At 36.8% G+C, this 23,513-nt stretch overlaps 5 protein-coding genes across 16 annotated transcripts in view; all 5 read left to right on the plus strand.

The window, feature by feature from the left end:
• LOC129439572 (HAUS augmin-like complex subunit 4) overlaps positions 1-23,513 on the plus strand; it is a 40,152-nt gene that overhangs the window by 14,962 nt on the left and 1,677 nt on the right. Inside the window, exons 2-7 of the mRNA XM_073860447.1 lie at positions 20,885-20,928; positions 21,044-21,119; positions 21,215-21,354; positions 22,230-22,358; positions 22,565-22,702; positions 23,346-23,445. Of these exons, the coding sequence (XP_073716548.1) occupies positions 21,053-21,119; positions 21,215-21,354; positions 22,230-22,358; positions 22,565-22,702; positions 23,346-23,445 (574 nt within the window). The 5' untranslated portion in view covers positions 20,885-20,928; positions 21,044-21,052. The remainder of the gene's footprint in view (positions 1-20,884; positions 20,929-21,043; positions 21,120-21,214; positions 21,355-22,229; positions 22,359-22,564; positions 22,703-23,345; positions 23,446-23,513) is intronic.
• The window catches only part of LOC129416444 (uncharacterized), a 49,132-nt gene that overhangs the window by 9,582 nt on the left and 16,037 nt on the right, over positions 1-23,513 (plus strand). For 4 of the 10 annotated variants that reach the window (XR_012365192.1, XR_012365195.1, XR_012365194.1 and 1 more), the window contains exons 12-20: positions 16,393-16,456; positions 16,549-16,601; positions 16,752-16,842; positions 16,925-17,007; positions 17,108-17,177; positions 17,270-17,322; positions 17,472-17,550; positions 17,628-17,720; positions 17,807-17,853. Coding sequence is in view for 4 of the 10 variants with exons in the window: in XM_073860441.1 (XP_073716542.1) it covers positions 16,393-16,456; positions 16,549-16,601; positions 16,752-16,842; positions 16,925-17,007; positions 17,108-17,177; positions 17,270-17,322; positions 17,472-17,550; positions 17,628-17,720; positions 17,807-17,853 (633 nt within the window). In the remaining 6 variants the exon portion in view is untranslated. Of the gene's footprint in view, positions 1-16,392; positions 16,457-16,548; positions 16,602-16,751; positions 16,843-16,924; positions 17,008-17,107; positions 17,178-17,269; positions 17,323-17,471; positions 17,551-17,627; positions 17,721-17,806; positions 17,854-17,973; positions 18,071-18,156; positions 19,739-23,513 lie in introns of those variants that run through there. The other 6 variants (XM_073860440.1, XM_073860442.1, XR_012365191.1 and 3 more) reach the window with 5 other exon arrangements.
• Positions 49-1,943, plus strand: LOC141358779 (uncharacterized). The gene is made up of 10 exons (XM_073860450.1): positions 49-104; positions 195-247; positions 398-485; positions 568-650; positions 751-801; positions 906-984; positions 1,062-1,154; positions 1,241-1,287; positions 1,408-1,507; positions 1,594-1,943. Exons 2-10 carry the CDS (start codon positions 216-218, stop codon positions 1,708-1,710), a joined length of 690 nt encoding a protein of 229 aa, XP_073716551.1. The 5' UTR covers positions 49-104; positions 195-215; the 3' UTR covers positions 1,711-1,943.
• On the plus strand, positions 5,079-8,261 carry LOC141358778 (HAUS augmin-like complex subunit 4). Its single transcript, XM_073860449.1, has 7 exons — positions 5,079-5,226; positions 5,433-5,573; positions 6,240-6,336; positions 6,446-6,591; positions 6,674-6,804; positions 6,883-6,951; positions 7,962-8,261. Exons 2-7 carry the CDS (start codon positions 5,457-5,459, stop codon positions 8,134-8,136), a joined length of 735 nt encoding a protein of 244 aa, XP_073716550.1. The 5' UTR covers positions 5,079-5,226; positions 5,433-5,456; the 3' UTR covers positions 8,137-8,261.
• On the plus strand, positions 8,844-15,012 carry LOC129439570 (uncharacterized). 3 transcript variants are annotated; one of them, XM_073860445.1, is made up of 11 exons: positions 8,844-9,247; positions 11,914-12,208; positions 12,565-12,688; positions 12,815-12,939; positions 13,027-13,071; positions 13,373-13,496; positions 13,603-13,727; positions 13,808-13,908; positions 14,065-14,165; positions 14,310-14,462; positions 14,750-15,012. In XM_073860445.1, exons 1-11 carry the CDS (start codon positions 9,191-9,193, stop codon positions 14,994-14,996), a joined length of 1,497 nt encoding a protein of 498 aa, XP_073716546.1. In that variant the 5' UTR covers positions 8,844-9,190; the 3' UTR covers positions 14,997-15,012. The 3 variants fall into 3 exon arrangements, with proteins under 3 accessions (XP_073716546.1, XP_073716545.1, XP_073716547.1); XM_073860444.1 differs by lacking the exon at positions 8,844-9,247 and having other exon boundaries at positions 9,318-12,208; XM_073860446.1 differs by lacking the exons at positions 8,844-9,247; positions 12,815-12,939; positions 13,027-13,071; positions 13,373-13,496 and having other exon boundaries at positions 9,318-12,208; positions 14,750-15,011.

Raw genomic sequence — 23,513 nt, forward strand, 5'->3', positions numbered from 1 at the left:
TTGAAACCTTTCTTAACAATATATTTATTTGTATTTAAAGATATTCATCTTCTTATAGCCTGTCGGTTTCAGTTTCACCTCCTCAGCCGCCTTCGTCCTTTCAGGTAGATTGTGAACATTATCTGGGTCAATATTAATGAAAAAGTAGTTTGATGTACATGTTTTAAATCTGATTGTTTTATTTACATCAAAAGTATACAGATAAAATTGAGTACATGGAGGTTGGGAACACTCCTTCATCCTCTCAGTAAGTTTATCAAAGTCTCTCTAAATTCATCTATAATCAGTCTAGTATTACCTTTAGCTGTTTTTTTAAATCTTTTACAGTCAACTTAATTTTTTATTGTTTAAATGTTATCAGAAACAGTTCTTACAGTATCTTTATATGTATTTGTAGACTTTCACCTCCTCGAAATCAATCGCTGCCTCCTGCGTCTCCTTCCCTGCCTCCGTCTAGGAAGCGTCGGGCTCCTTCATGTTCACAGGTAGATTTAAACCGAAGCCTTTAGCAGAACTTGTGTTAAATTCAATTAGTTTTAATATATGTGTATTTAATCTTAATTACAGCAAAGTATTAGAGTTCAGGGTGAGGCGGAGGTGTCACCAAAGAGAGCCAGACTGTGTCCATCAAGCAGCGATATTAAAGCTCAGTAAGTTTATCATAGTTTGTCTGTTTTAGACTTTACCTTTTTTATTTGCACAAATGTTTACAGAAACCTTTTTTAACGTTATATTTATTTGTATTTATAGACATTCATCTCCTTATAGCCTGTCGGCTCAAGTCAAGCCGCCTCCGGCCCAGTAAGTTTATCAAAGTCTTTCTAAATTCATCTGTAATCAGTCTAGTATTGTTGTTTAAATGTTATCAGAAACAGTTCTTACAGTATCTTTATGTGTATTTGTAGACTTTCACCTCCTCACGGTCAAGTGACTCCTCTCGCCTCTCCTCCGTCTAGGAAGCGTCGGGCTCCTTCATGTTCACAGGTAGATTTAAACCGAAGCCTTTAGCAGAACTTGTGTTAATTTCAATTTGTTTTAATATACGTGTATTTAATCTTCAGGATGAGATGGAGCCGGCACCAAAGAGGGCCAAACTCTATGGGCTGTCGGCTCGGGTCACTCCTCCTCTTTCCCAAACGCCATCATCCTCTCAGGTAGATTTCACCAAAGCCCTAAATGTTATTAGTGACAATATCATTAAGAATTTCATTTATTAAATCTTTGATTGTTTTATTTACAGCAAATTAAAGCAGATCGTACAGAGGTCAATCATTCTTCTGTGTCTCAGTAAGTCTTTATTTCAGCCTTAATCTTTGTTATATTACATTAAGATTTTTATTTAAGATGTTTTAGTGCTTGAATGTTTGCTGACGCAATTCTCACAGTACTTTTATATTTTGTTTATAGACCTTCATCTAATCACAATCATCAAATCCAGCAAGTTTATCCTCTCGCCTCTCCTCCTCCTCGTCGCTGTTGCAAGCGTCCGCCACCATGTAGTTCACAGGTAGATTTATACTACAGCCCTGAATAAAACAAATTTAATTAAAAAAGTTATTAAATGTCTTAAATCTCTGTTTGCTTTATTTGCAGGAAGCATCTGAAGGCATGGTCTCCATTAAGAAAAAGCCAAGACTTAATGGATTGTTTTTAAAAAAAAAGTCAAGAAGTGGAGACCCAACCTCACCTCCTCAAACCCCATCCCCATGAGCAGCAAAAAAATAAAAAATATTTTTTATTAAAGAAAGTGTAGTGCAGAAAACAAAAATGAGAAAGATTGTTTGTGACGCATTCATTATGTTCATTTATTATGACAAACTTTAATGTGATTATCAGCCGCATCAAATGAAAAGAGCAAAAATCATGATCAGGTTTTACCAACATTTCCATCATCCACTACAAACCATGTACAGCCAAACTTACTGTAAACCTAATAAGACAAAGACCCAAGTTAGGTTAAAAACACTGGGAGAGAAACTAAACTTAGACTAAAGTTTCTCAGTTCTCCTTTAATTCCTATATTAACACTAACAGGACAGATCACAGATGAGTTCAAACAGTTAACTGTAAACTAACTTCAAATCAATTCAAGATCTTTACATCTAATAATCTGATTACAAGCTTAAAAGATCAGAAGGTTTTATAAAGGTCTCCCTACAGCTTATGACATATAATATATGAGAGATTTCTGACTATGACGTGGACGACCAATGAAAACGTCACTTGACCACAAATCATTTCATAAGAGTTTGTTTTTAATAAACACAGCAAATAATCTTTTATTTTATATCTAAAGGTGAAAAAATCTGTAAGAGAGATCTGTATATGAACTGTTGACTGTTAATGTTTGTATATAGGACATGATTCACATTGTTTTCTTTATGCATTCAGGGGTCTTGAAGGCCACATAAAGGAGGTGACCTATAAAGCAGCACAACATTTTATTCAACTGTTTCAGAGGTAAGTCATTTTATTAAAAATGTTACTTTGTAAAGTCACTGTTTTATTATTATAAGTCATTTGAACTGAGATTTATTCATAAAAACATTAACACACAGTGTTTCTGTTCATCTCATGTTATTCTTGAGTATCTATAGATTAGTAATTCATCCTAAAGAGTGTTTAGGTTGATCAGATTTATTAAAGACAGATCAGCTTTACCTCTGGAGGTATACCGCGGGCGGTGTGAGTCAAGAGCAAGCAACACACACAAAACATCCCACCATTACTGGATAACTTATGATTCACATCATGTTCATATCGACCATTGCCAACTAAACACAGACATTTGATGCAGTTGGGACCGCCCCTTTTCAAAGAAATCCAGCTTTAAATAAACACACACGCACAACTCCACTGGCATGGAAACACATATTTTGTGCAATATTATAATGTTAAAGCAGTTTTATTACATTTACAGTTGCAAATATCAATTGCTGTTTATTTCTGTCTTAGAAAATGTGTGTTTTCTTTTTGAAAATAAAATATTTTTTTATAAAATTGATTGTTGTTTGTGATTGGATTGAATACTATACATTTAATTATGTTCATTATTAATATATCTCCAAGTATCAGTGGATGGATAAATTCAACACAAGTTACAATTCCATCAGTTCATTAATGTTACTATACAGTACATTTCCACATCAATTCTGTCAATTCATAACAAATTATTCATGCCTGCAATCTCTGATAGTTATGTGCATTTAACCTGACCCACACAATGACACAGGTCTTTCTTTTCACACTTCTGATCCTACTGTCCTCTGTACATTTGATCTGTAGTTGGACACATTTTCTTTAAAAATGGGCCTTTTGCATCTACTTTAATGAGCTATATTTTTTTAGTCAAAGAGAAATGGAGATATTTGGATACATTAAATGATAAAAGGACATATTATAACATGTTACTATGGGCACTAATGTAACATTTCCATTCTCCACTTCTGTCACAGGAGATCAATGTTTAATGAAAATGAATTATTATTATTAGTGTAGTGTACTGAAAAGCATTACACAAAATTATTGAAAATCTGTAAGGACTGTGAAGAGGATTTACAATTAATAGAAGGTGCATTATGACATTAAGTCAGTCAGTCATGTCTCTGTTTATTCAATTCCTGTTTGTTGGAGCTTTTAGTGAGTTGTTTCTGGGTCTGGCTGATATAACATACATTAGGGTAAAAAATAGAAAAAATAAAATGCATAATTATATTTAAACACGTTTTCAGTGTTTTTTATTTGTTCCAAATGGTTTATATATAAATATAATTCAATTTACATTTTCCTAATAAAATAAATAAATGTATAAAATATTTTTTGCCAGATTTTCATTCTGAACCCAGGCAGTGTCCTTTTGAATTGAATTGAATTGAATTGAATTGAATTGAATTGAGTGTCCAAAATAGGCCCCCGTTTTGTGCATTATTTGAAGGGACAGCCATTTTGCTATTATTTAAGTATTTGAGAAATACACGTTTGATACACAGAATGTAAGGGATTTATTCAATTAAATTTCCTTCCTTTCCAACATCCTAGATATTCACACTCCATCCCAGTAGGTGGCGGAAATTCACCAAAAGCTGGTTTGCCATTAAATCTGTCATTAAATCTAAAAGAAGAAGAACATTGGACCAATCATCAGGCTGAATCTCACGCATGCGCACTTGCGCAGCGGATCAAACGTCCTGGCGGTAAAAACGAAGAGCGATCAATAAACAAAATCAGTTACTGTACCTCAGTAGTTGAGAATTTAATAAGAGTGAAACGCCAATCATCAAGGTAAATAAACATTTAAAAAATAATTTAAGATAATAGATTCATTTAAAAATGTTATATTACAACGGAATACATTTATCTTTGTTTATATTATAACCTAATTCCACTTTGTTCTTCTATCAATGTCATGTTTATATTTTGATGCTGTATTAAATGATCATTTTTGTTTCTCTGTGCAGTTTATTCCAACTTCTGAATCTTCAAAAGCATACATTTTGTGTCCTCTTATTTTTATTACATTCATGCTTTTGACAGACGCCTTTATCCAAAGTGACTTACATCTCAAGCAGTGGCAGCCGGTGACTTCTCTTCTGAGGGGCGCAAACTCAAAACGTGTGTTTGGAGTGTTGCGTGTGCGTCTTGTCAAAATACGTACCCGCTTCACACATGTCAAGCGGTTTGTGATAAAAGAGACGCTCACATTCACGAAATACTTGCAAAACCCTCACTTAACACTAAACTCTGATTTTACAAGAGATTAAGCAAGTATTTGGCAAATACGAGCATCTCTTTTATCATAAACTCTTTAGACGCGTGTGCAGCAGGCACTTATTTTGACAAGACGTATGATGCACATGGTTAACATGACGCGCCCAACACATATTTTGAAATGACGAACCACAAACATGACGGGCTAAATACATGTTGTGATAAGCTTCGCATTGTGCGCCCTGGAAAAAAAGTCTCCGGCCGCCACTGATCTCAAGGTATACATTTTTATCACCAAGTGTGTTTCCTGTGTTCGAACACGTGACCTTTTGCACTACTAACGCTGAGCTATGTAGCTTCTCAATAAATATGAGCTCATAAACCCTGCAGGCTGAGCGTGAGGTGCACACCCAGAGGTTGGGTTGGCTTCATGTGGAGAGCGTTTACAGAGTTCTGCAGGAGATCCTTCAGGAGAATCGCTTCAGTAGAAACTCCAGCACTCCACCAGAGGAAGAGAATGTGAGATGAACCATAAAAAATACTGCAGCACAAGAGAATAAAGAAATTTGTCAAAGAATATTCATGTTTACTATGTTATTCTGCAACACACACCATATATTAGTAGTGTTAGTAGTACAATGCTCATAATCTGTTCAAGCTCATGATTTGTACATATATTAGTATATTGTCTAATTTTACATGATGTGTGTGTTTATTTTCTGCAGTTTTACAGCACATTGGAACAGTGTATGTTGGTGGGGCAATGCAGCAGACTTTTGAACAGCAGCTCAGATATCATTGAAGATCCCAGTACAGTTTTGGCACTTTCTGTGGACAGATTGAGAAGACAATTACCTGATGAACAGGTACAATCACATCACAAACACCTCGTGGATAGAATTAAAAATATAAAAGTATTCAGATTTCATACAATAATCTTTAAAGATAACGAAGTTCAAGTTTAGTCAGCTCTACTAACACATCAATGTCTATTACCACAGAATCATTGTATATGTATAGGTTGATAAAGCTTATGTTGAACCTGAAACATTCCCTTAAAGTGGTCATATGACTAGGGCTACATAACAACTAATCATTTGCAGAAAAAAAGTTTTTGTTCACATCATATATGTATGTGCATTGTGTATAATATAGATACATATGCATGTATATACTTAAAAAGTATTTACATGTGTATACGTTTTATATTTATATATAAGTTAATGATATGTAAATATGAATACTTAATATATACACACACACACACACATGTGTTTCTTAAAATTATACATGCATGTTTGTGTATTTATGTATCCATAATTATTATATATACATATTATTAGGAAGGCGTGAATGAGCCTTCACTTTTAGAAAGAATATCTCTAGGGGTTTGAGACTCTCCAGATCTTCTATATGCACAAACAGCTATTAACACTCCCAAGACAAAGGAAAACATAAAATATAACCCCTTTACTGGGTTGTGAATGCACTGTGTCATATTTAAAGCTTTTCTTGAATATTTCTACTTTCAGGAGATTTTACAAATGAAGCAAAGGTTGCCATCAGAACTGCTGAAGCATCTGAAGAAGAAAACCATCAACATACTGTCGTACTATCAGCCTGACTGCGGTAAACACATCTTCTTTTCACCCTATTTTGTATTTTATTTGTGTAATGTCTCTTATAATTGTTTGATGTAATGCTAAATAGGAAGATAAATTCATTTCTTATCTCTCAGAGAATGAAAGCGAAGGTCTCAGAAATGTTAAGCTTTCCAAACTTCCTGTGCTGTTGGACAGTGAACAGAAGAAAGCAAAGAGTCTCAGTGAGAAGAACCGAGAGAACATCACATTACTACAACGACAGACTCATGCTTACCTCTCCGTCAGTACATACAGCACATCTGTGTATCTAGTCTGAGGATCTTGTTGTATTAAAAGTAATTTATCACGGTTTGCTTTGACAGGAGCTGCTGAAATGTATGAAGATCCTGCAGTGTCTCATCCTGGATCTCCGACTGAAAGCTCAGAAAGAACTGGATAGAAAAAAGATTGAGTACTTTGAAGCCAAATGTGAGATTGGTTTGCAGAAGATAAGGTATGATTGTATTTGCTTTGGTTTAATATTTATTGGTGTAGTTTTGGTATCGCTGTAATGATGAGATTCCTCCTCTAGGGCAGAGATGCTTGAAGTTCAACTTGACACCTACACAAGAGACAAGATCGCTGCTCATAAAAGAATTACGTGAGTCACACCAGCATGTATCGCCATATCTACTTCCTTAAATCTAACACCGTAATTTAATGTAAGTAGGTCTATGGCAATAATAGAAAATGAAAGGTTAACGAAAGAAGAAAGATTATTGAAATACACTCACCTAAAGGATTATTAGGAACACCATACTAATACTGTGTTTAACCCTGTTTCTACGAGGCATTGATTCAACAAGGTGCTGAAAGCATTCTTTAGAAATGTTGGCCCATATTGATATAGGATAGCATCTTGCAGTTGATGAAGATTTGTGGGATGCACATCCAGGGCATGAAGTTCCACCACATCCCAAAGATGTTCTATTGGGTTGAGATCTGGTGACTGTGGGGACCATTTTAGTACAGTGAACTCATTGTCATGTTCAGGAAACCAATTTGAAATGATTCCAGCTTTGTGACATGGTGCATTATCCTGATGGAAGTAGCCATCATAGGATGGGTATATGGTGGTCATAAGGCCAGTTCACACTGGTCAGACAACTACCAACTCCAACAGACACCAACAGACAACCACATTCTAAAGTCTCATTGACTTTGATCTAACAACTGCCAACAGGGGTTTCACACTGGTCAGACACACTCCAACAGACGTGTCTGTTGGAGTCTGTCTGACCAGTGTGAAGTGGCCTATAAAGGGATGGACATGGTCAGAAACAATGCTCAGGTAGGCCGTGGCATTTATACGATGTCCAATTAGCACTAAGGGGCCTAAAGTGTGCCAAGAAAACATCCCCCACATCATTGCATTAATGAGAAATTGAACAGGTGTTCCTAATAATCCTTTAGGTGAGTGTACATAGAGATGCATGCACTGTGGGTTTGGATAAAAGCTGAACTTATGAATGTTAATGTTATAGATAGTAATGGCAAATCTTTTTGTCTTTAACTGGTACAGATTTGTGTATTTGTTCTCTGTATGTGGAGCTGGTTCGATTAAGTGTTGTCATGAAACCAGAGATGTCATGAATTTATTATTGTGTTCAGAGAGAAACTGAATGCAGAGCTGAAATCTTCTGAGATGGAGAAACAGACGGTGGAGTCCAAGCTTGCGTCCTTTGAGATCTATGGGAAGGATTTTGAGACTCTGGCTGAGGAATACTCACGGCTCCAACAGGAGATTGCCACCAAATCCTGGGCACTGAAAGAATTTACCACATAAATGCAGGACGTCACATTTCTTTAGATTATAAAGTTGTTAATAAGTTTGGTTAGCATGATCTGTGTGATCTGCAGGCTTTCCTTCACATCAGAGCAGCAATTAAATAAACAAGAAGAGAAAAGTGATTTACATTGTAGCATTATTTTTGTGCTCCTTTTTTTGCCAACGTAAACTGTCCCAAATCCATATAAGCTACACGTTTCTGCAGCAGCACTTTGAATTTAGGTGTGTAAGTGTGTATTAGTTAACTGTTAACGGTTTGCAAAATATAACAAATACACAAAATAACGTTGTTTCTTAACAATGAAATAGGTGCCCTTTAATGACTTAATGATAGACAATGACTTTACGCCACCTACTGGTTAGTCTGATAAACTGTAGGCAGCCTCCTATTTTGACAGCTTTGTGTCATTTTGTCTCCTGTTTAGTGAGCTTGATTAGGATACATGTTACAATCGTTAACCGCTGTTTCGATCTTTGAGCATTTTCTGAAAAACGACAAACCAAAACTAAAACCTCTGCAGCTCTTAGAGCTTATGGTCTGTGGTACCTCACATCATCATCATCTGGGCAGACGCACATTTTACCAACGCAAAACAACCAAACTTCTTTTTTTTTTTTGGGCGGATTCTTATTTTGATTTTATGGCCTCTAACTTATGGGTTGTGAACCAAACCAATCAAACTAAATCATTGTAATCGTTTTATCATTGGTCACTACTTCCATTCATCAAAACTTTGCTGGCTAGGGATTGGCCGGCTTCATTTTTGCTTCATCCAATCAAAACCCATGGTGCGCAAAATGACACCTCACTTACCCAATGATGCACTCCGTGGGCATTCTCAAACCTTATCTGATTGGACAAAACAGAAAAAAGAATTTACTGGTACAGGAAGACTTTTCAGTGATACGAATATTGAAAATAAACATGATCGATCATATTAACCGGAAGCGCGGAGGTAAACAAAGGAAATATTTCAGGATTTTCCCCCACTTTTCGTTGTTTTGGATTAAAATGTGGGATGCATTTTGAAGAGTGGACCCTTATGTTGCAATGTATGCGGTGTTTTTTGGATTTGTACGAAATGATCAGAACCATATGAGATGTTATGTAAGTAACTTAATGCCATTCATATTAATATGCGGTCCGTCTGTATCATTTAATCGACTCCAGGCAGTGTATTGATTGCAAAAACAAGATCAGAACATGTCATACAGAAACCCCCCTAGGGCCCGTCCACGGGCCGGTGCGGTTACGTCAAAGTTAAATGATTGTGATTGAATAGTTTCAGTTTAACTCTTTGTGCTGTGAGATTTTATCTAAAGATTTTTAAAGTTCTGACACATGGATTGGTGTTTCCAGGCCAATAAGCCCCGGCTATCCACTGACTCTACAAACACTCCGGGCCTGAGATCAAATCTGAAAGCGAGTGTGTCCCACTTTTGTTGTTTTAAGTGTTATTTGCAGTTTTAATAGATAAGCTTTATCTTTATTTAAAGTTTGCGTTTGCATACGCCACCATTTTAGGAATAGGTTGAAGTACACAGACAGTATCGCGAGAAAATGACGTACACGACGCACTCAAATAAATCTTGACAAAAATTCACAAATTACATCAACATCAATAATTGTCATTAGACTTGCTGATATAACTAACTAAGATCAAGCTGGATTTGTAAATCTGTGGAAAAACCATGTAGGACAAGGCCTATTATATGTTAATGTGCGTCAAAATTATATGTCAATTATTTATTTAACCACTTCTTATTAATTATGCAACTTAAACTTGAAACAGATGCTACTGAAAAGCTATTGAAAAACTAAATGTATAAAGCACATCGTTAATAAACGTTTAAATATTTTTTTATATTATATATATATATATATATAAATACATATTAATGTATCTAATGATATTTATTACATCATTAACTGGCACATCATCTCCAGCCTTTTGCCCGTAGCTTTTGCCACGTAACCTACGTCATAACAGTGACGTCTAACTGCCTGAGCGTGTGCTCAACTAGGTCCGCCTTTATGCAAATACCTTTTGCTCCCGCTCTCGCATTTCTGATTGGTTCACAAGCTATGGCGTCACTTAATTCTGCAGGCAGCTATGTGAAAAAGAGACTGCTATGTGATGTCTGTTCAGGAGACAATATCGCACCAAACTCAATTTCTTAAGGATGATGTTTTGTACGAGGAATAGTGATCTGAAATGAAATTTACCAAAAAATAATATTAAGGATTTTTTGCCCATTTTGCCTTTTTATTTAAACATTGATAGAGGAGAGGACAGGGAGGAGAGAGGGGTATGGAAACGGCAAATGACCACGAGCCGGGAATCAAACTCGGGTGGCTGAAAGTGCAAAAGCACCACATGTAGGAGCGCTGACCATTAATAACTTTACACAATCTGCTCCGACGGATATAAAAAAAAGAATGTGCTCTTCATTTATTTATTTACTATGTATGATGATGATGAATTTCATTAATGTTCTTATTATCATTTCTATTATTTTATTAGTATATTATTTTCTTTTGTGGTTTTAATCTAATTACTTAATTCGTTCATTATTCATATATAAAGTGTGGTTTGTAGAGTTTAAAATATGTAAATATAAATGTACTTCTTTTTTTCTTTTTTAAAAATATAAATTCAAATGTATGTACTCATTGATTCTGTTCATGCGATTTTTGTGTTGGTTTTTTATCTTTTTTGTGTGCGCTGTGTATTATCACAAAAGAAAAAAATGTTTAACAATGTTAATTTGTGTAAAGTTTTTATTTAATGAGTTGAATCGAAAGCCATAATAAACAAGCATTAAATGATGTTGTAATGTACATATTATTACAAGTCATCTACAACACTTATGCAATTATTTAAATTCATAGCTGGTGACAATTTTACATACATTTTAATTATTCGTCTTAAAAGCTCAGACTAAAATGTTTCTGGAAAAAATCTAAATAAATAGACAACGATCCCCGTTTAAATCTTTGAATAGTTATCTCTTTATGATTGCTACCTTAATTAATTTCGAAACATTGTAAATGGATTTTTCTATGATAAAAAAAACAAATGTTGATGTCTAACACAGCTTGTTATGAATGAAATACCAGAGAATCTGTTCATAGACGGACATTTGCCTTAAAAGACATTTAAACTCATAAGAATCCAATTTCTATTGAAAGTTAAAACCAAGCACACTAATTAATAATAAACATCCATTTTCCGAACAAAATATATGGCGATTTATTTATTGAAGTCAACACAAATAACAAGCAGTCCAATAATACTGAAATTGCGTGTAAATATTAAACATCTAAATAAGATAATATTTTAAAAGATGTGACCATTTAGTTTTTAAATGTTACAACAAAATATCTGAAGGGCGCTGTATGAAAAATATTTACTAAACAGCATTGGACTGAAGGGAATTTTAGACTTTATCTGAAATAGAAAAGATAGACAATTCCCGATAAAAAAAATTATATTTGTAAAGCAATTATAACAAATATAAGGAAAATATACATATTAATATAATATGTTTATTGGTTGTCATGGTTTTACTACAGCTAACAGTGGATTATTACGTCAGGTTTCAGAGGCTATAAAACCCAGCTCGCCCTTCATTGTTTCGTGGGTTTACAGTTCGGCGTGTTTTGGTACTTGCAGTCCAAGGCGATTTACAATGTTGTTTCTTGTGTTTGTGTTTTTGTTTCTTGTTTGTCTTTGTTTGTTTGTTTTCCGTTTGACGATGGATTTCTTAAAGGATCCCATCGTCTTTTTTCGAAGACCGGGGCGCTTTTCTCTGGACAAGTTTCTTTCTGGATTGGACAACGGGTCGACTCTCTTGTTTATCAAGAAGAATCGGCCCGTGGTTACAATCCGAAGGGATTTGTCCGCTCATGAGCTCACCGTGCCCTCCGTCCCGGAGTCTCAGGAGGAGGCGCTCGGTGAACCGTGCGGTCAGCGGGAGAGAGAGACTGAGGATGCTGAGGTTCAGAGCTCGGTGAGCGGAGCCGCCGCTCCTCAGACTCCTGCGGTCCAGACAGCAGAGGAAGCCTGTAAGTTCAAACATTGTCACCTGTAATCTGTAGAAGTCCAACAATATCTGTGACTGATGTTTATAACACTGAGTGAAATGTGTGAGATAGAGACAACTTTAGCAAGAGGACGTTTTAATGATAAATACTACTCTCTTGTGAAAACTGATTATTATTTTTTGCAGTTAATGTGTAGTTGATGTGGTTTTTGGTGGATTTATTAACAATAAATGAACATTTTCTGAAAATAATAATTATATGAAGCTTTGAAGTGTTTTTGCTGTCCTTCACCATATGACACTGAATTGACAATCCTAGACGATATGCTGGATTAAAGGATGATCCTTGATTCTTAACTGTTTTTTTTTCACTTATAGGTCCAGATGAGAAGACCATGATTGAGGATGAAGACTTTGAAGAGGAGGCATCAGAGTCTTCATCCCTTCATGAGCCTTCTTCATTGTCTGGTTCAGGCTCTGACTCCAGCTCTCTTAGCAAAGGGTAACATAAGACTTACACAGCATAAAAACTCTTTCTGTACTCATGTGTCTTATATCAGAGCTGTCCATTTGCAAGATTTTAGCTCTAATTTACTGACTTATTGTTTTGATATATCTGTCGGATCAGGAGTTCCTCTCTTGTTGCTGACCGTAGTGGGGACGAGCCACCAGCCATCCAACCAGCAGCATGTCTGCCGTGGATCGGTCGGGTGGTCTCGAGAGCTGACCTTAAGCCCCCAGCTCCCAGGAAAGGTGTGGATGCACTTGATTTAGTATATTTGTGAAAATCATTTTGATGTCATCAAGTTGTTTCATTTAACCTCTTTGATTTGTTCTCAGACGGACCTCCTTCAGCTCCTGCGGTGGTGACAGCAGAGGAAGCCTGTAAGTTCAAACATTGTCACCTGTAATCTGTATAAGTACAACAATATCTGTGACTGATGTTTATAGAGTATGAAAAAACACAGAGGGAAATGTGTGAGATAGAGACACCTTTAGCCAAAGGACTTTTTAATGGTTAATGCTATTCCCGCATGAAAACTGATCATTATTTTTTGCAGTTATTGTGTAGTAGATGTGGTTTTTCGTGGATTGATTAACAATAAATGAACATTTTCTAAAAACAGAAGATATGCTGTATTAAAGGATGATCCTTGATTCTTAACTGTTTTTTTTTCACTTATAGGTCCAGATGAGAAGACCATGATTGAGGATGAAGACTTTGAAGAGGAGGCATCAGAGTCTTCATCCCTTCATGAGCCTTCTTCCATGTCTGGTTCAGGCTCTGACTCCAGCTCTCTTATCAAAGGGTAACATAAGACTTACACAGCATAAAAACTCTTTCTGTACTCATGTGTCTTATATCAGAACTGTCCAATTTACTGACTTATTGTTTTGATATATTTGTCGGATCAGGAGTTCCTCTGTTGTTGCTGACGGTAGTGGGGACGAGCCACTCGCCATCCAACCAGCAGCATGTCTGCCGTGGATCGGTCGGGTGGTCTCGAGAGCTGACCTTAAGCCACCAGCTCCCACGAAAGGTGTGGATGCACTTGATTTAGTATATTTGTGAATTTTGTTGTCATAAAGTTGTTTAACCTCTTTGCTTTGTTCTCAAAAGGTTTTCCGCAGTGGAGTGATCTGTGGTACAGGGTGGACCTCAACGGATCCCGTGAGAAGTCCACACCACCATCCTCCACACAGGCAGCTGGCACACATCAGGTGAGATTCTGTCTGCTTGTGTCATCTTCAGAGAGTTTTTATAGAGAGTCTAGAGGAATTATGTAATCACAAAAGTAAAACATCACATTTCAATACCAGCCAGAGTGTTTAACAGTAACTTACACATAACCTAACTGATGATGATGTGATTTCTAGGAGAATAGCACAGAGACTAAAGATCTCAAGGCGAGGGCGGAGATTTTAGTCTCTGAATTGGTCCGTTTCTCCGGATGTGTTTCTGTTTCTGCAGAATTCCGGTAAGGAGTCACAGATCTTCGGTTGTTTTGTTGCAGTAACATTTTTGTGTTTTGACTTTCATCAATTAATTCACGCTGATCAGATGTCTAATTAATTGTTAGGGAGCCGAGATATTTTACAAAGATACATTTTCTCCCATGCAGATTTAAGTTAGGGCAAATGTTGGTGAGCTTTGCCCTGACCTCTGAGGCGGCATGCACTCTCGCGAGGGAGACATTGGACCGGGAAATGCTCCGTCTGCGTAAAGAAGAGAGTTCGCCCCAGACATTAATTCACCTTTACAGGTTCATAAAGAGGTATGAAGATCTTTCTTCTGCCACATCTGTCAAGAATGTTTTTCAGTTGGCAAACAATGATGATAACAAAAGTGAACCAGTACATTACAAGTCATACAATTCAGACTGATGCCGCGCTTAAAGAGAATCTTATTAATGTATTCAGTTTGTGCAAATGTATTCTTCCATTTGTTATAGGTTTAGTTACAATATGTTAGTTTAGTCTGTAAGCAAAAATAAACAGCAATTTCTTAAGCACTAAAATCATTGCAGAAACAGTACTCACAGTGTTTCATTTGTGTTCCTAGGTTTCCCATGATATTTATTGGTATGAAATGCCAACTCCATCAATGGGTCCTCGAGGATCTTGAAGATCCAGACCTCGTTTCAGAGGATGAGGATGGACCAGCTGAGATCGCTCCTGCTGACGCTCCAGCTGAGGGCCCCCTCTTACCGGCTCCTCTGGCTGTTCCAGAGCCTCCACCAGGTCTCCTCTTCCTCCCATCACCTGCTCCACAGCCTTCAGTGGAGGTCCTCTCCTCTCCGGCTCCATAGGCTGTTCCTCAGCCTCCACCAGGCCTCCTCTTCTTGCCGGCGCCTTCTCCTGCTCTGCAGCCTTCAGTGGAGGTCCTCTCCTCTCCGGCTCCTCTGGCTGTTCCAGAGCCTCCACCAGGTCTCCTCTTCCTCCCGTCACCTGCTCCACAGCCTTCAGTGGAGGTCCTCTCCTCCCGTCCTCCTGCACCTGCTCCACAGCCTTCAGTGGAGGTCCTCTCCTTCCCGGCTCCTTTGGCTGTTTCAGAGCCTCCACCAGGTCTCCTCTTCTTCCCGGCACCTGCTCCGCAGCCTTCAGTGGAGGTCCTTTACTCTCCTCCTCCTGCACCTGCTCCGCAGCCTTCAGTGGAGGTCCTCACCTCCCCTCCTCCTGCACCTGCTCCACAGCCTTCAGTGGAGGTCCTCTCCTTCCCGGCTCCTTTGGCTGTTCCAGAGCCTCCACCAGGTCTCCTCTTCTTCCCGGCACCTGCTCCGCAGCCTTCAGTGGAGGTCCTTTACTCCCCTCCTCCTGCACCTGCTCCACAGCCTTCAGTGGAGGTCCTCTCCTTCCCGGCTCCTTTGGCTGTTCCAGAGCCTCCACCAGGTCTCCTCTTCTTCCCGGGATCTGCACCTGCTCCGCAGCCTTTAGTGGAGGTCCTGTCCTCTCCTCCTCCAGCACCTGCTCCGCAGCCTTTAGTGGAGGTCCTGTCCTCTCCTCCTCCAGCACCTGCTCCGCAGCCTTTAGTGGAGGTCCTGTCCTCTCCTCCTCCAGCACCTGCTCCGCAGCCTTCAGTGGAGGTCCTTTACTCCCCGCCTCCTGCACCTGCTCCGCAGCCTTCAGTGGAGGTCCTCTCCTTCCCTCCTCCTGCACCTGCTCCACAGCCTTCAGTTGGGAACACTCCTTCATCCTCTCAGTAAGTTTATCAAAGTCTCTCTAAATTCATCTGTAATCAGTCTAGTATTACCTTTAGCTGTGTTTTTAAATCTTTTACAGGACACTTAATGTTTTTATTGTTTAAATGTTATCAGAAACAGTTCTTACAGTATCTTTATATGTATTTGTAGACTTTCACCTCCTCACGGTCAAGTGACTCCTCTCGCCTCTCCTCCTTCCCTGCCTCCGTCTAGGAAGCGTCGGGCTCCTTCATCTACAGAGGTAGATTTAAACCAAAGCCTTTAGCAGAACTTGTGTTAAATTCAATTTGTTTTAATGAATGTGTATTTAATCTTAATTACAGCAAAGTATTAGAGTTCAGGGTAAGGTGGAGGTGTTACCAAAGAGAGCCAGACTGTGTCCATCAATCAGTGATATTAAAGCTCAGTAAGTTTATCATAGTTTGTCTGTTTAGACTTTACCTTTTTTATTTACACAAATGTTTACAGAAACCTTTCTTAACAATATATTTATGTTTATTTGTAGACCCTCATCTCCTTATAGCCCATTGGTTTCAGTTTCACCTCCTCAGCTGCCTCCGTCCTTTCAGGTAGATTGTGAACATTATTAGTGTCAATATTAATGAAAAAGTAGTTTGATGTACATGTTTTAAATCTCTGATTATTTTATTTACATCAAAAGTATACAGATAAAATTGTGTACATGGAGGTTGGGAACACTCCTTCATCCTCTCAGTAAGTTTATCAAAGTCTCTCTAAATTCATCTGTAATCAGTCTAGTATTACCTTTAGCTGTGTTTTTAAATCTTTTACTGTAAACTTATTTTTTTATTGTTTAAATGTTAGCAGAAACAGTTCTTACAGTATCTTTATTTGTATGTGTAGACTTTCACCTCCTCACGGTCAAGTGACTCCTCTCGCTTCTCCTCCTTCCCTGCCTCCGTCTAGGAAGCGTCGGGCTCCTTCGTGTTCACAGGTAGATTTAAACCGAAGCCTTTAGCAGAACTTGTGTTAAATTCAATTTGTTTTAATATATGTGTATTTAATCTTAATTACAGCAAAGTATTAGAGTTCAGGGTGAGGCGGAGGTGTCACCAAAGAGAGCCAGACTGTGTCCATCAATCAGTGATATTAAAGCTCAGTAAGTTTATCATAGTTTGTCTGTTTTAGACTTTACCTTTTTTATTTGCACAAATGTTTACAGAAACCTTTCTTAACAATATATTTATGTTTATTTATAGACCCTCATCTCCTAATGGCCCATTGGTTTCAGTTTTACCTCCTCAGCCGCAGATGCCTCCGTCTTTTCAGGTAGATTGTGAACATTATTAGTGTAAATATTATTGAAAAAGGAGTTTGATGTACATGTTTTAAATCTCTGATTGTTTTATTTACATCAAAAGTATACAGATAAAATTGTGTACATGGAGGTTGGGAACACTCCTTCATCCTCTCAGTAAGTTTATCAAAGTCTCTCTAAATTCATCTGTAATCAGTCTAGTATTACCTTTAGCTGTTTTTAAATCTTTTACAGTACACTTAATGTTTTTATTGTTTAAATGTTATCAGAAACAGTTCTTACAGTATCTTTATATGTATGTGTAGAATTTCACCTCCTGAACATCAAGCCCCTCCTCTCGCCTCTCCTCCGTCTAGGAAGCGTCGGGCTCCTTCATCTACAGAGGTAGATTTAAACCGAAGCCTTTAGCAGAACTTGTGTTAAATTCAATTTGTTTTAATATACGTGTATTTAATCTTCAGGATGAGATGGAGCCGGCACCAAAGAGGGCCAAACTCTATGGGCTGTCGGCTCGGGTCACTCCTCCTCTTTCCCAAACGCCATCATCCTCTCAGGTAGATTTCACCAAAGCCCTAAACGTTATTAGTGACAATATCATTAAGAATTTCATTTATTAAATCTTTGATTGTTTTATTTACAGCAAATTAAAGTAAATGCTACAAAGGTCAATCGTTCTTCGGTTTCTCAGTAAGTCTTTATTTCAGCCTTAATCTTTGTTATATTACATTTAGTTTTTTATTTAAGATGTTTTAGTGCTTGAATGTTTGCTGACGCAATTCTCACAGTACTTTTATATTTTGTTTATAGACCTTCATCTAATCACAATCAGAAGATTCAGCAAGTGCCTCCTCCCAAATCTCCTCCTCGTCGTTGTTGCAAGCGTCCGCCACCTTGTAGTTCACAGGTAGATTTATACTACAGCCCTGAACAAAACAAATTCAATTATAAAAGTTGTTAAATGTCTTAAATCTCTGTTTGCTTTATTTGCAGGAAGCATCTGAAGGCATGGTCTCCATGAAGAAAAAGCCAAGACTTAATGGATTGTTTTAAAAAAAAAAGTCAAGAAGTGGAGACCCAACCTCACCTCCTCTAACCCCATCCCCATGAGCAGCAAAAATATAAAAAATATTTTTTATTAAAGAAAGTCTAGTGCAGAAAACAAAAATGACAAAGATTGTTAGTGACGCATTCATTATGTTCATTTATTATGACAAACTTTAATGTGATTATCAGCCACATCAAATGAAAAGAGCAAAAATCATGATCAGGTTTTACCAACATTTCCATCATCCACTACAAACCATGTACAGCCAAACTTACTGTAAATCTAATAAGACAAAGACCCAAGTTAGGTTAAAAACACTGGGAGAGAAACTAAACTTAGACTAAAGTTTCTCTGTTCTCCTTTAATTCCTATATTAACACTAACAGGACAGATCACAGATGAGTTCAAAACAGTTAACTGTAAACTAACTTCAAATCAATTCAAGATCTTCACATCTAATAATCTGATTATGAGCTTAAAAGATCAGAAGGTTTTATAAAGGTCTCCCTACAGCTTATGACATATAATATATGAGAGATTTCTGACTATGACGTGGACGACCAATGAAAACGTCAGTTAACCACAAATCATTTCAGAAGAGTAAATAATCTTTTATTTTATATCTAAAGGTGAAAAAATCTGTAAGAGAGATCTGTATATGAACTGTTGACTGTTAATGTTTGTATATAGGACATGATTCACATTGTTTTCTTTATGCATTCAGGGGTCTTGAAGGCCACATAAAGGAGGTGACCTATAAAGCAGCACAACATTTTATTCAACTGTTTCAGAGGTAAGTCATTTTATTAAAAATGTTACTTTGTAAAGTCACTGTTTTATTTTTAGAAGTCATTTAAATTGATAAACATCCAGAGATTTATTCATAAAAACACACAGTGTTTCTACTCATCTCATGTTATTCTTGAGTATCTATAGATTAGTATTGCATCCTGAAGAGTGTTTAGTTTGATCAGATTTATTAAAGACACATCAGCTTTACCTCTGGAGATGTACCGCGAGTCAAGAGCAAGCAACACACACAAAACATTATCTCACTATCTCTGGATAACTTATGATTCACATCATGTTCATATCGACCATTGCCAACTAAACACAGACATTTGATTCAGTTGGGACCGCCTCTTTTCAACGAAATCCAGCTTTAAATAAACACACACGCACAACTCCACTGTTACTCTGTTTCAGGGTTTATTTTAGTTAATGACATTTAGCTTCAGGGGACGTCTGCGCATGCGAGCACTTATGATGAGCATTCAGGAGCACATATTCAGTGCAATATTATAATGTTAAAGCAGTTTTATTACATTTACAGTTGCAAATATCAATTGCTGTCTATTTCTGTCTTAGAAAATGTGTGTTTTCTTTTTGAAAATAAAATATTTTTTAATAAAATTGATTGTTGTTTGTGATTGGATTGAATACTATACATTTAATTATGTTCATTATTAATATATCTCCAGATATCAGTGGATGGATAAATTAACCACAAGTTACAATTCCATCAGTTCATTAATGTTACTATACAGTACATTTCCACATCAATTCTGTCAATTCATAACAAATTATTCATGCCTGCAATCTCTGATAGTTATGTGCATTTAACCTGACCCACACAATGACACAGGTCTTTCTTTTCACACTTCTGATCCTTACCGTCCTCTGTACATTCGATCTGTAGTTAGTCTTTTTCTAAAGCACCTTTTTCTTTAAAAAAAAAAAAAAAAAAAAAAGGGGGCCTTTTGCATCTACTTTAATGAGCTATATTTTTTTAGTCAAAGAGAAATTGAGATATTTGGATACATTAAATAATAAAGGACATATTATAAGATGTTACTATGGGCACTAATGTAACATTTCCATTCTCCACTTCTGTCACAGGAGATTGTTCAAGAAAATGAATTATTATTATTAGTGTAGTGTACTGAAAAGCATTACACAAAATTATTGAAAATCTGTAAGGACTGTGAAGAGGATGTACAATGAATAGAAGGTGCATTATGACATTAAGTCAGTCAGTCATGTCTCTGTTCATTCAATTCCTGTTTTGTTGGAGCTTTTAGTGAGTTGTTTCTGGGTCTGGCTGATATTACATACATTAGGGTAAAAAATAGAAAAAATAAAACGCATAATTATATTTAAACACGTTTTCAGTGTTTTTTATTTGTTCCAAATGATTTATATATAAATATAATTCAATTTACATTTTCCTAATAAAATAAATAAATGTATAAAATATTTTTTGCCAGATTTTCATTCTGAACCTAGGCAGTGTCCTTTTGAATTGAATTGAATTGAATTGTGTCCAAAATAGGCCCCCGTTTTGTGCATTATTTGAAGGGACAGCCATTTTGCTATTATTTAAGTATTTGAGAAATACACGTTTGATACACAAAATGTGAGGGATTTATTCAATTAAATTTCCTTTTTTTTTGTAGATTGTAGTATTTTCCTTTCCAACATCCTAGGTATTTAAACTTCACCCCAGTAGGTGGCGGAAATTCACCAAAAGCTGGTTTGCCAACCGCCATTAAATATAAAGGAAGAAGAAGAAGAACCAATCATCAGGCTGAATCTCACGCATGCGCAGTCGATCAAACGTCCTGGCGGCAAAAACGAAGAGCGAATGTCAATAAACAAAATCAGTTACTGTACCTCAGTAGTTGACAATTTAATAAGAGTGACACGCCAATCATCAAGGTAAATAAACATTTAAAAATTAATTTAAGATAATAGATTCATTTAAAAATGTTATATAATTACAATGGAATACATTTATCCTTGTTTATATTGTGCTAATGTTTCTTTTTACAGGATACCGTCATGTCTCATAGCAGCGATTCAGTGCTGTTCTCCACTCTGGGTAAAGGAGACAGCTTACATCAAGAAGGTTTGAGTTTACCATGTTTTACTGTGTTATGTCATGCATTGACCACTATTGTTAATTTAAATGTAACTCTTATATCATGTGTGTTGTGTCTGTAGTTTTAGCAGCATTCCCTCTGTGTCAGATGACAGAAGAGGATTTGATCCAGAATCCTTTGCTGTGTAAATTACTGGCCACTCTGTCCCAGCATGTAGACCGAACTGGACTCACACAGCAGCTGAAGAAAGATCTTGAGAAGGTCAGACCCCAATAAATGCATTCATACTTTATAAGCAGTAATTAAAATGTTTACCATCTCTGTCTCTGAAACAAGAGATATGTGGTACGGATCAGTACGGATTGGCAAACCTAATTCCACTTTGTCCTTCAATCAATGTCATGTTTATATTTGATGCTGTATTAGATAATCATTTTTGTTTCTTTGTACAATTTATCCCAACACTCCTAAATCTTCAAAAGCATACATTTTGTGTCCTACATTTATGCTTTTGACAGACGCTTTTATCCAAAGCGACTTACATCTGAAGCAGTGGTGGCCGGTGACTTCTCTTCTGAGGGGCGCGAATTTAAAAATGTGTGTTCGGAGTGTGTGTGTTGCCCGTCATGTCAAAATATGCTTTGTTTGCATCATGTGAACCATGTGCACCATGCGTCCTGTCAAAACACGTGCCTGCTTCACACGCGTCGACACGGTTTATGATAAAAAAGACGCTCACATTCTTAAAAAACTCGTAAGACACTAACTTAACACTAAATTCTGATTAAACATGAAATTAAGCGAGTATCTGGCAAATGCGAGCTTCTCTTTTATCATAAACCCTTTAGATGTGTGTGCAGCAGCACTTATTTTGACAAAGACGCATGATGCACATGAGTCACGACGCGCCCAGAACATATTTTAAAATGACGAAACATACACATGACGGGCTAAATACATGTTGTGATGAGCTTTGCATTGTTCGCCCTCGAAAAAAAAGTCACCGACCGCCACTGATCTCAAGGTATACATTTTTATCACCAAGTGTGTTCCCTGTGTTCGAACACATGACCTTTTGCACTACTAACGCTGAGCTATGTAGCTTCTCGATTAATATGAGCTCATAAACCCTGCAGGCTGAGCGTGAGGTGCACACCCAGAGGTTGGGTTGGCTTCATGTGGAGAGCGTTTACAGAGTTCTGCAGGAGATCCTTCAGGAGAATCGCTTCAGTAGAAACTCCAGCACTCCACCAGAGGAAGAGAAGGTGAGATGAACCATAAAAAATACTGCTGTACAAGAGAATAAAGAAATTTGTCAAAGAATATTCATGTTTACTATGTTATTTTGCAACACACACCATATATTAGTAGTGTTAGTAGTACAATGCTCATAATCTGTTCATGCTCATGATTTGTACATATATTAGTATATTGTCTAATTTTGCATGATGTGTGTGTTTATTTTCTGCAGTTTTACAGCACATTGGAACAGTGTATGTTGGTGGTGCAATGCAGCAGACTTTTGAACAGCAGCTCTGATATCAGTGAAGATCACAGTACAGTTTTGGCACTTTCTGTGGACAGATTGAGAAGACAATTACCTGATGAACAGGAACAATCACATCACAACCACCTAGTGGATAGAATTAAAAATATAAAGTATTCAGATTTCATACAATAATCTTTAAAGATAACGAAGTTCAAGTTTAGTCAGCTCTACTAACACATCAATGTCTATTACCACAGAATCATTGTATATGTATAGGTTGATAAAGCTTATGTTGAACCTGAAACATTCCCTTAAAGTGGTCATATGACTAGGGCTACATAACAACTAATCATTTGCAGAATAAAAGTTTTTGTTTACATCATATATGTATGTGTATTGTGTATAATATAGATACATATGCATGTATATACTTAAAAAGTATTTACATGTGTATACGTTTTATATTTATATATAATTTAATGATATGTAAATATGAATACTTAATATACACATACACACATGTGTTTCTTAAAATTATACATGCATGTGTGTGTATTTATGTATCCATAATTATTATATATACATATTATTAGGAAGGCGTGAATGAGCCTTCACTTTCAGAAAGAAAATCTCTTGGGGTTTGAGACTCTCCAGATCTTCTATATGCACGAACAGCTTTTAACACTCCGAAGACAAGGGAAAACATGAAATATGACCCATTTAATGTGTCATATTTAAAGCTTTTCTTGAATATTTCTACTTTCAGGAGATTTTACAAATGAAGCAAAGGTTGCCATCAGAACTGCTGAAGCATCTGAAGAAGAAAACCATCAACATACTGTCGTACTATCAGCCTGACTGCGGTAACACATCATCTTTTCCCCCATTTTTGTATTTTATTTGTGTAATGTCTCTTATAATTGTTTGATGT

This window comes from Misgurnus anguillicaudatus, chromosome 22 (assembly GCF_027580225.2).
Source record: "Misgurnus anguillicaudatus chromosome 22, ASM2758022v2, whole genome shotgun sequence".
In the NCBI taxonomy this organism is placed as follows: domain Eukaryota; kingdom Metazoa; phylum Chordata; class Actinopteri; order Cypriniformes; family Cobitidae; genus Misgurnus; species Misgurnus anguillicaudatus.